The sequence below is a fragment of the Centruroides sculpturatus genome, unplaced genomic scaffold (genome assembly GCF_000671375.1).
Source record: "Centruroides sculpturatus isolate CEXI.00-Female unplaced genomic scaffold, Cexi_2.0 scaffold155, whole genome shotgun sequence".
NCBI classification, from domain to species: domain Eukaryota; kingdom Metazoa; phylum Arthropoda; class Arachnida; order Scorpiones; family Buthidae; genus Centruroides; species Centruroides sculpturatus.
In genome coordinates, this window is record NW_019384386.1 from 112,852 (window position 1) to 125,728 (window position 12,877).

General features: G+C 28.9%; 1 protein-coding gene across 1 annotated transcript in view; it reads left to right on the forward strand.

The window, feature by feature from the left end:
* LOC111618068 (interferon-related developmental regulator 1-like) overlaps nt 1–12,877 on the forward strand; it is a 59,619-nt gene that overhangs the window by 25,612 nt on the left and 21,130 nt on the right. The window contains exons 5-7 of the mRNA XM_023359495.1: nt 918–1,119; nt 6,433–6,483; nt 11,217–11,342. Coding sequence (XP_023215263.1) covers nt 918–1,119; nt 6,433–6,483; nt 11,217–11,342 — 379 coding nt within the window. The remainder of the gene's footprint in view (nt 1–917; nt 1,120–6,432; nt 6,484–11,216; nt 11,343–12,877) is intronic.

Sequence of the window (12,877 nt, forward strand, 5' to 3'; positions counted from 1 at the left end):
TATATTTTAAATTAAATAAATTAAAAATATGATTAAAAATTTTAGCCTGGCATTGTGATGATATCACAAAAAATAATTGTTTGTTTTATTTTTGACCCCTAGGCCTAAATTCTGTTAGGTGCACTTAGTTGCATTAGAGAAAATTGGTTGGTTGGTGTTTTATGGTGCAAGGGCCAAACAGGCTAAGCTATGCCATGCATTAGAAAGAGAGCATGAACATTGTCACTTTAATGCCTCTGTATATTGAAAACAAAGTTGTGGACTTCTATTTTTTCATTTAAATGGACCCTCATTATACTTTTGGATTCCTTGTCACAATTAATGGAAAATGGCAAAGTTTCATCAAAATTGATCCATTAAATTTTAAGAATGAACTTGATTCTATAAGCCCATAGAAGGCATGCTAGCAACTATAGAACATTGCTTTGCGAGATACTGCTTTATTGCACACACTTGTGCTACGATTTTATATCTGAAATAAAGTCATAGGCTCCCATTTTTTATAACATATTATTTTTGGATTCCACATTTCAATTAATTGGAAATGCCAAAGTTTAATGAAAATTGATCAAACAGATTTTGAAAATGAACACAATTCTGTAAGCCACGTAAAAGAGTCTTTGCTAATGTTCTGCCTGAAAATTTTTTTATTTTTCATTTTCCGTATGTAGAAATCATAGTTCAAACTGACTTTTTTTTTTTCTCTCTTTAAGTTTGAGAGTTGGAGGTTTTACTGTATATCTGTATGATGAATTCATTAAAATAATTGTAGTTTCTGTAACTTGAAAATTTTTCTTCTCACTTCCATTTTGAGTTATTGAAAGTCTACTGTACCAATGTACTAATAGTTAATTTTGATTATAAGTTATATAATATAATGCTTTTATAATTATACCGATATTATATATTTTCTATAGGAAAATCACAGTTTGTGACATGCTTGAGAGAAGCTTAAAACGAGGAAAGGGAGATGAACAAGGTAGTGCTGCTCTTTTAACAGCTAGCATTTGTATCCAATTAGGAGTTGGAAGTGATAGTGAAGAAATATTTTTGGAATTACAACCTTACCTTGTTAAAGTATTGCTTGATCCTACAGCACTTCCTGAAACACGCCAGAAAGTAAGATTATAAACAATATCATCTTATATTCATATATATTTGCCATTTTAGGATTAGAAAAAAGAAAATTCAAAGGTTATTTAGCATAATAAAGCATTGATTAAATTGAAAGTTTCAAATAAACAAATATATTTATATAAATTATAATTACTTTATATTTAAATATTACTTTCTCTGTTTTGAAATAGTTGTCATATTTATAAAAATTCTTGTTTTCATTTCTTTCTTTATCTACAGAAACAGTAACTTGTGTTTATTTCATGATAAAGATTAAATGTAATGTAATAACTAGACAGCAGATTTTAGACAAATGCCTATTTTTTTCCTTGGCATATACATGGCTAAGATTTTGTATGAACACTTTTCGTGAACATTTAGACCGAAACAATGGTATTTTATAAATTCCTAAAAATGCCTATTTTTGCCTAAAACATAAAGTTTAGTCTGTTTTCATATTTTTAGAAAGTTTTTATTAATTTTTCATTTCATTTTACACAAAGGTTTACTTTAATTCTTAAATTAAACTGCTTAAGTTTCATTTTTTCCTAAAAATGCAATCAGAAAAATTCATTTTTTTATTATTATTGATTACTTATATTTAAGTCCCAGTGGATGCATATTCCAAGCAGAAAAAATTAGAATACAATAATAACGGAAATAAATTACACCCCCTGATGCAATTTTATAGTAATAAAATTAAAACTGTCTGAAATATTTTAAAATAAATTGTTTTATTTAATAAATATAGCATTAGAGATGCTTTATTTGTCATTTTTAGACAGTGGATTTTAGGTAAATGCCTATTTTTTCCTTAGCATATACATGACTAAGATTTTGTACTAACTACTCCAGTGAACAGTTCTTCAATATCAAAAACTTCTGGCCATCTTAGCAGACAATACAGTTTGTGTAACTAAAGACAAGAAAATTTTGAATGACATTTATGTTCAGAACAAGTTGATGTACATCACGTGTTATTTCACATTCATTGCAGATACTATTACTGCTCTTGAAAGTAGTGGGAAACATATATATGAACAAATTGATCTCCTTAACAGAGCAAACCAGAAAATTTATGATGCATCTGACACTGCTGCAAAAAAAAGTGAAAAAAGAGTTGAAAGCAGTACTTCAGAAGAGACTTTGATTAAAGTGCTTGTTTATTGTGGCTGATATTTTGGCAAGAAAGAAGTTGCAAAAGTGACTTCCCAGTTCATCTTCTTCGAAGGTTGAAATATTGTCCGAAGATGACAGATTATTTTCTGCATATAAATTAATTCTCGGTGACAAATGTTACAACTTTTCTATTGAAAATTTGGAAAAAGTGCTTGTAATAAATTATGAAGCTAACTATGGGAAACAGAGCGAATAAAAAATGTAAAGATAATTGTTTGTCTACTTTTGTGTTTGTGTCATTCTGAATATGTGCATTTTTATTTGGAATACATATGTTAAATAAAAAAATTCATTGTCCTGATAAGAACATTACTTGTTTATTGTGCAAATTTTGACTGCCTATTTTTTGTTTATAAAGCCTAAACAACGGAATTTTAGAGCTTATTTTAAGCGCCTAAGACGCCACTATAGATCTGCTGTCTAGTAATAACTAAACACTTTAATTAATATTAACACAATTTTGGGCATTTTAATGTCTTGTTTGTTTTCAGAATCAGGAAATTGTTTGGTTAATAATGAAATTAGTTTTTTTTTTTTTTGAGTGCTTTAAGATTACAAAGCACTATTATGAGTATTATTTTTTTCTGATTCTTTTTTTTTTTTCTTTTCCTCAAATTTTTATTCATTCATATAATTTTAGAAGTAATTTTGCAATGACACTGTGTGAACTTTAAAACTTTGTTTTTCGGTGATTGTAAGTTTGCTTTAACAAATAAGTAGAAGAGAAGAGAAGCGGTGAATTCTTTTATTTGTTTCAAGTGCAAGTGCATAGGAAGTCTTCATTAATCCAACTAAAAGTCAATTTGATAGAACTATCAAAAATTATAAGATTTGCAAATGTGACAACTGTTTTGGACAGATAGAGTTATATATGTATTAATTGTATCAAGATTCAAATGATAATTTGGATTAAGACATTAAAATTATTTTTGCAAAAATGTTTTTATAGTTATTGCTAAAAAGTTTTTTTCTCCTAGAAACATTTCATTATTAATATAATTATTTCATCTTATCATTTAAAATTTAGCATATGATTTAAATATACAGGATTATACATGACATGCCAAACTTCAGTATGTTTAAGACAATAAACAATATAATAAATATGAATTTGAAAATCAAGGGGAAATGATATAAAATTATTTACTTCACTTCTGTAATAGAAATGCCAATAGCTTTAAAACTTTAGAAGTTTTCTTTGACAGATGTATTCTTTTTCACAATGCTATTATTCATTTAACACTATATACTGAAAAGTATTTTTTATGCTTAGAACCTTTAATACAAGACTTCAAATGATTAAAAGGAATAAAAAGTTTATGAGAGTGCTTATTAAGGGCTGAATTTGTATGCATTTTTTTAAAAATGATACGATGCTAAAACTTCAAACATGATTTGAATCCAAGTAAATCATATTAAGGTTGTTTGATAATGCAGTGTGATTTATGAAATATGCATTGTGCATGTTAAAAGCACCAGTAAAATACTAAAACTTGTAGATTGAAATTCATACATGCTTTACTCTTTGAGAGCAAATCTTACTAATATCTATTACATCACATTTTTTTAGGTGAGAAGGAATGAACATACAATAATAGGTGGTGACACAAGGGATTTGAAAATTATGACATCAAAAAACATACTTTGTTTAGGAGCTACAAGTCAGTTACAAATAAAATTAAATGCTCAATAAAATATTATATCTTTCTATGCTACCTAATCAATCATTATTGAATTTATTTCTATATACAATAGAACTTCATTTTAACGGATTGCTCAGGGTGCTGAAAATCATCCATTATTTCAAAAATCCATTATATTGCAAACAACAGATTTCTTGCTCTCCCAGAAAAATATCCATTATTTGAAAAATATTTTGTTTTTTAAACCCCCTACATAAAAAAACACCTGTACTCAAAATTATTCACTCTCTTAAGATTTCTATCATTTATTTTACATAAACACACATATTACGAGATTGTACATTATGCCATAACAAAGCTGACAGAAACTATATATTATAGGCTAAAAAGTGACAAATTATGTATGATCATTAGCACTTTACAATATATTAAAAGACTCATCCATCTTAGTTTGGTTTGATGACATGATGTTTCTGGACTTCTATTGATGGCATTGTCAGTACAAAATGTTACTGTTATGTGGGCACAGTTTCAAGATGTGATATTCTCAAACATGTGTCTGCAACAAATGTGCTGCACACTTTTGTTGCACATATATGCATATCTGGAAGTGTTAAGTATAAAGTAGTTTCCCTCCATTAATCAATGTGCTATAGGAGGGCACTAATGCGCTGCTGTAACATTGGCAGTGAGAACCGTGACAATTATCTGCTTAGTTTGCGCAGTGTACAATGTACTTTTTGAATTCAATATCCAGAAACATCCCGTTATTAATGAAATGTTGAAAAAAAAAAAAAAGTGGTGATTACCAAAGATGGAGCTAGAGAAAAATCCATTACTCCAAGTTACTGGATCTACTAAAAAGAGGTAAAATGACATTGATTTAGAGAAAAAGTCCATTATTCTGAAAAATTGGTTCTGTAATCCATCAAAACAAGATTATACTGTATACAATTGTTTACAAAACCATTGAGGATGGTTAGGTTAACCTAGATTCCTCATCCTATAGGTGTGTCACCAATTTAAAATAAAGTAGTTGTATAATTTTGTTTATTGCCCTGTTCAAATGATGAGAAATAAGTAAATGTTCTTAAAGTTATTAACTAATTATAGATTTATTATCAAAGTTGATAGTAATGTTTTGGTCCCAATTGATAACATGAACTCTACTAAAATTAGTTTCAGTACAACTAGAACTTCCTGTTTTGGCATGTCATGTTTCACTGGAATAAAGATATTTCAATGCTTATTTTTAGCAAGAAATGATTTGTGGTATACATTACAATAAATTTTTTCATCTGTTTTAAATATCAAGAATTTGAACTCCTATACAGGTACATACTTTCTCAGCAATTCACCACTAGTTTTTGCACCTGTTAAATATACGGAAGTTTGACTATCATCCTCATATTTAATTAAACATATTTACAACATTTTTTTGAAAAATTTAAATTTTACATTATTATATTAACAGATAATTTAAATAAAACCTTTAGAAAGATCAGTTGTAACTGGTGTGTATTGAAAGAATGTAAGTACAGTACATTAGAAATGGCTACAAATGTCTTTCACAAGAGTAAGATACTAATTACCATTTAATCAAGTTATTTTGATAAATAAATTATTATAATTATAATTATATATAAATTTTTTTCTGTAGAATAATTGAAATTGTATTAAACAATATATTTTTAGTTTTGATATCTACTTAACATTTTCTACTGAATTTCTGAAGTGATTCTAAAGACAACTGTAATTTAGTGTTTTAAACCATTAATATTCTATTTTCAGGATTGGATGTTTAATTTGATATAGATGTAAGTCTAACTTAGTCAAAGAACGGGTTTGAGGTGTTTGTTAAAGGGACAATGCATATGTAAACAACACTGTAAAATCATTTATATTTAGAGGTGAATTGGTCCATCAGCACTTTTGTGTTTACAGCTTTCATTCCACACAAATAACAACAAGATTTTCTCATCATGCAATGGGATGCTGAACTTTTGATTGATCACTCAACTGAAATAAGAAATAAATGGAGAAAGTGGAAACTTAGAGTTGAGGAAAATACATCACTGTAGTAGAAATCTGGAGTTGCATAAGTTGTTCTCTGATAGGGATGAGAAAGATTGTGATGGAAAGTTTGTGGCCTATGGCAGCTGTCTGCAAACTACATCCAAGAGATAGAAATGACTCCCTGCGGATAAAAAGTTCTGAAAGATGTTTGAGGACATTCACCTGTTTATCATAACACCTCCATATTTATACTAATATATATTGTAAACTTTTTCTTCTTTATATTTTTGTATTTTTACTTCTTTATACTTTTTGTATTTTTATTTCTTTATTTTTAAATAATTGAAGTTATTAGATCATTTATTTTAGAAATTTCTCAAGATAGGAAATATATAATTACATATTTATTTGCTTATTTTTTACTTTTTACTTTATTTAAATTACTTACATAAAATTAATATTTGACTTTTTATTTTAGTGTGCCACTGCTTTGGGTGTCTGCTGTTTTATTACTGATGTTGGAGGAGATGTAAGTTTTGCAATGGAATTTTAAACATATTTTGTGGAAAATTTATTTGGTCAATCTGAAAACCTCTACTTAACATGAAATGATTTCATGTTTAGTAGTGGTTTCCAGATTTACCAAATAAATGTAAGCTTTGTTCAAAAATAGTGAAATCATCTAGAAATGACAGGAGAAATAATGGGAAATAACATATTTTCTGCTATTCTAGATGCTTTCACTATTGAACAATAATGATAATAAAAGTTAAGTGAGTCGAGAAGTATTTGAAGAATTTTGGAACAAATTTTGAGTAAAAAATCTTGCAGAATGTCTTACTATAATTCATAGTAATTAGATTATTTAACTTGAAGAGAAGGTTCAAGCAAGTATTGTTTATAGTATCATGATTAAATAAATTATCTGATTGTAATTATTGACTTAGTTAAAAAAATTATTTTTAGTTAAGATTTATTACAATATATCATATTTTAATCATTTATCAATATCAGTATGTCAGAATAGCAATACAATAGACACATTATAAATCAGCCATTCCTTGTAAACTGGTGTGCCAGATTAACAAGAATACTGGATTACTGAGTATGTAGGCCTAAAGGCAATGAATAGTTTTACAGTCATCTTTTTGGTACAGATTGTTTTTAGGTAGGCGGGCAAGTAATATAACATGTTGACATTCAAAACTACATAGAAATAAAAACTGAATAATCAGGAAAACAGGATGTGTGACATCACCTAACATTTTTATAGGAAATCACATTGGAAGGTATCCTTGATATTTGAGACACTGGAGTAGCAAGAGTCTATTATATCTTTCAGAAAAAAATTAACTTTATTTTATATCAGAGAATTAGAGTTTTGTTTGCTGATTAACCTGTCCTACGTTGTTCCCGAAAATATTCGTGTTGACCTCATTGACCTGAGTGGGTGATCCCGAATATATTTGTGTTTACATCGGAATGTTTTTGATATGAGATGTTGCTATGCATCACAATTTTTATATTAAAACAAACTTTTAAAATATAATTTTTTTGTTTCTATATTATTCAATATATTTATTTTGTTTGTAAAACATAAAAAAATAATTTTTTACGATACAGTAAACATGGTTATCATTAAAAAAAAAATTAGGCTTAACATCGACGAAAATTCAACATGGCGTCACAGGCAACAAATAAAAATTTCAACAGTGAATAGGTTAATATGGTAGAATCTTACCTTATATTTAAGAAACTATTTTAAATATTTTTTCACTTATGTGATATTAAAAAAATACAGAAACAGAATGATTATTGCATTTAAAATATTCTAGATACTTATACTTTATCTCAGTATTAAACACTCATTGCACTCATTTTAACACTATTTGTAGCATGTTAGGAGAAATTAGAGATTGATTCCTGTGTGTTAAGAATTGACTTGTTTTCTTTCTCATAAAATTGTTTTGTTGGGTTGTATTATATATTATTTTACAAGTTTCATCATTATGTGGGCACAGTTTCAAGATGTGATATTCTCAAACATGTGTCTGCAACAAATGTGCTGCACACTTTTGTTGCACATATATGCATATCTGGAAGTGTTAAGTATAAAGTAGTTTCCCTCCATTAATCAATGTGCTATAGGAGGGCACTAATGCGCTGCTGTAACATTGGCAGTGAGAACCGTGACAATTATCTGCTTAGTTTGCGCAGTGTACAATGTACTTTTTGAATTCAGTATCCAGAAACATCCCGTTATTAATGAAATGTTGAAAAAAAAAAAAAAGTGGTGATTACCAAAGATGGAGCTAGAGAAAAATCCATTACTCCAAGTTACTGGATCTACTAAAAAGAGGTAAAATGACATTGATTTAGAGAAAAAGTCCATTATTCTGAAAAATTGGTTCTGTAATCCATCAAAACAAGATTATACTGTATACAATTGTTTACAAAACCATTGAGGATGGTTAGGTTAACCTAGATTCCTCATCCTATAGGTGTGTCACCAATTTAAAATAAAGTAGTTGTATAATTTTGTTTATTGCCCTGTTCAAATGATGAGAAATAAGTAAATGTTCTTAAAGTTATTAACTAATTATAGATTTATTATCAAAGTTGATAGTAATGTTTTGGTCCCAATTGATAACATGAACTCTACTAAAATTAGTTTCAGTACAACTAGAACTTCCTGTTTTGGCATGTCATGTTTCACTGGAATAAAGATATTTCAATGCTTATTTTTAGCAAGAAATGATTTGTGGTATACATTACAATAAATTTTTTCATCTGTTTTAAATATCAAGGATTTGAACTCCTATGCAGGTACATCCTTTCTCAGCAATTCACCACTAGTTTTTGCACCTGTTAAATATGTGGAAGTTTGACTATCATCCTCATATTTAATTAAACATATTTACAACATTTTTTTGAAAAATTTAAATTTTACATTATTATATTAACAGATAATTTAAATAAAACCTTTAGAAAGATCAGTTGTAACTGGTGTGTATTGAAAGAATGTAAGTACAGTACATTAGAAATGGCTACAAATGTCTTTCACAAGAGTAAGATACTAATTACCATTTAATCAAGTTATTTTGATAAATAAATTATTATAATTATAATTATATATAAATTTTTTTCTGTAGAATAATTGAAATTGTATTAAACAATATATTTTTAGTTTTGATATCTACTTAACATTTTCTACTGAATTTCTGAAGTGATTCTAAAGACAACTGTAATTTAGTGTTTTAAACCATTAATATTCTATTTTCAGGATTGGATGTTTAATTTGATATAGATGTAAGTCTAACTTAGTCAAAGAACGGGTTTGAGGTGTTTGTTAAAGGGACAATGCATATGTAAACAACACTGTAAAATCATTTATATTTAGAGGNAATAATTTGAAAGAAGTGTGATTTCCGTATGAAAAAGTAAAATGAAAAGAAAACAAAGATACAATGAGATAAAGCAAAGTAACTGTGGACTATGGATGACTGGATAAAACTGATAATCGGTGATGAATCACAAATTTCCATTAATCATGGAGAAGTCAGAACCTTTCTATGGTATTGTTCTAAGTATATAAGGATGACTGCCTAATTTAGGGTTGTGTGTCAGGTAAAAGATCCATTGTTACATCAGCACTTAATGCCCAGGTTTACAGTGATGTTTTAGAGAGCTTTCTTATTCTATCCATTGAAAATGTTTGATAATGTTGTTATTTTTCAAGATGAAAATGCATCTTGTCACAAGGCTTGAACTGTTGAAAATGTTCTTCACCAACAGCATATCAATTCAGTGGACTGACTAGCAAACAGTCCAGATCTCAATCCACTAGAAAACATGGAAATTTTAGAAATTGGTTCAGGACAAGGAAGTCAGAACCTTTCTATGGTATTGTTCTAAGTATATAAGGATGACTGCCTAATTTAGGGTTGTGTGTCAGGTAAAAGATCCATTGTTACATCAGCACTTAATGCCCAGGTTTACAGTGATGTTTTAGAGAGCTTTCTTATTCTATCCATTGAAAATGTTTGATAATGATGTTATTTTTCAAGATGAAAATGCATCTTGTCACAAGGCTTGAACTGTTGAAAATGTTCTTCACCAACAGCATATCAATTCAGTGGACTGACTAGCAAACAGTCCAGATCTCAATCCACTAGAAAACATGGAAATTTTAGAAATTGGTCAGGATCATTGGTCCATGCCGCAAATCAGATCACTTGACTGCTATTTAGATAAGCTATTAATAGCAAATATTGTTTTTCATTAGTGAAATCCATGCCTGAAAGAACTAGGGCTATCATAAAAGCTTGAGGTGGTGCAGCAGCATATTATTTAAGTTGATTAATTCCATAATTTTTCTCAGTTTTAAGTGATTTGTAAAATTTTTCGTATATGTAAAATGAAAAAATTTTATTTAATTTATAAGTTGTTATTTCAATTGTTTAAGTATGACTTAAACAATTGAAATAACAACTTAACAACAAAAAGTTTGAATGTTATTAAACTCTTTTGTATTAATTGTTTGTTTTGTTTATTTGCTACATGCTTAAAAAACTGCAAAACATGTCTTTAAAATGAACTGATTCCATAATTTTTTCCAAGGTTGTTGTTATTTTACCAAAATGTAATTATATGCTGTTTAGCCAGAGGAAAGAACATTTTTATGCATCATGTAGGTTACTGGGTAGTCAGAATATTTTGACATTTTTGACAAAAAATTTGTCCATAAATTCTAACTATAACTGCCTTTTAACGATCAAAAATCAATTATTGATTGCTTAAACACTTTTGGAGTTCAGTGATTCTGTTCTCAGAATTATTCCCTTACAGTTAATTATCATTACAAATCAGAAAAAATCAAACTAACAATTTTTAAAAAGTAAATAATTTTTAAAAATTTCAGAACCTAAACATTTAAAAATGTAGATTCCAATATAAAACTTGTTAATAAATATTAATCACTATTGTGATTTTTAATTAGCCAATTTAATAATAATTTCATCTGTTTGTTATTTTTACAAAGTTTAACTTTAAATGACAATATTAATTGAATTGTATAAAGTGAAAATGTTGGATTTAAAATAATATAAAAAGTGTAAAAAGTAAAAATACTTAAATAGGTTACAAAAACATTTTTTTCTTTATTAGCAAGGTTTTATCAGTTTATATTTCATAGAATAAGAATGAAAATTTGTTTTTATAATAACAGACTTTATAATTAATCACTGAAGTGAACAATAATTTATTGTTTTTACTTTCAGTCATTTAAAACGATTGCCTGAATTACTAGAAAGTTCAGACTTAGAATTAAGAATAGCTGCTGGAGAATGTATTGCTATATTTTATGAATTAATAAGAGAATATAAAAATGTAAGTTATTTTTGTATTTGAAATATTAGTCAATATGTAAAAAATCACTACAGGTTAAATTGCTTTTTATGAAAAGCAATTTATTTGACTTCAAAATTTTTGTTTTGAAGTCAAATTTTCATAAAATTGAAGTTAAATGTTTGAAGTATTATGTAATTATTCCTAACATAAAGATAAGTATTTTAACATACAATAAAGTAATAACTTAATATCAGTTTGCTTATTAGTTTTAACAGGGAAATATGAGGGATATTCCAAGGTACACACTTTAATTGTAACTTAATGACAAATTAAAATATATAAAAATATCTATATGAAACTATAATGTCTAAGCCATTTTCTTATATGAGGGCTGTTCAAAAAGTATCGGACCTTTGGTCGGCAAAAATACATTTATTGATTTTGAGGTACAAAACCCTAATTCCCTTCAAAGTAGTATCCTTGGTAGTGTATACACTTCTCCCAGCATTCCTGCCATTGCTGGAAACACTGCTAGAAACGCATCTTTTGGAATGGCCATCAGCCGGTCTGACGCATTCCGCATGATGTTTTCTCTCGACTAAAATCGGGTTCCTTTTAGCGGCATTTTTAGCTTGGAAAATAGCCAAAAGTCACACAAAGAAATGTGGGGAGAGTACGGAGCGTTACGAACCACAGGAGTGTTGTGTTTGGCAACGAAAGCCCAAATCAGATGCATAGAATGGGTGGATGCGTTATCACGATGGAGCTGGCAAGTTTTGATCGACCACAGATCCGGTCATTTGCGTTGCACAGCATCGGAAAGACGACGAAGGACCTCCTGGTAGTAATCCTTTGCGATGGTCTGGCCTTGTGATGCGTATTCACGATACACCACCCCACGAGAGTCGAAAAAACTGTCAACATGACCTTGATATTGCCGCGGACCTGCCGCGCTTTTTTTGGCCTCGAGGATCGTCCCCGAAAGCCTGCTGAATCTTGTGAAAGGTTTTTGGCAAAATTTGATGTAATATCACTGCTCACGTTGTTCAGTCATTTTCCAACTTAGTGGAATCCGACGAGCGCTCACTACTTGCCCTCACTTATAGGCCGACTGCCAACGACTGGCGCTTCCTGCAGGCGGGAAAAAATTCAGAACTGTGAATGACTGTCCCTTCCACAGCTCCATTGAAAGAGGCCTCTCGTGCATCATTGGTTTATGCGGAAAAAATAAAAGTCCGATACTTTTCGAACAGACCTAGTATATTCATCAATTTTTTTAAAATACTTTCCCAATGAGACAAGGGCAAAAACTTTCATTTTAAAATCACTGCATTTTTATCTTGCTATCATTAGAAAAGTTAGCCACATAAGTCAAGATACTTTTTGAAAGGTTCAAAAAGATGATAGAGGTTACTAAGTTTGGCTATGTGCAGTGTTCTTTTTTTACTTCCTAGCAATATGTTTTTAGCCAAGCTGAATGAAGTCAGATGTGCAATATTGCTAATCATTAGAAATTTTTGTACCATGGATATGCAGTAATACCTTGACTTATGCTACCCCGACTTACGCGAACC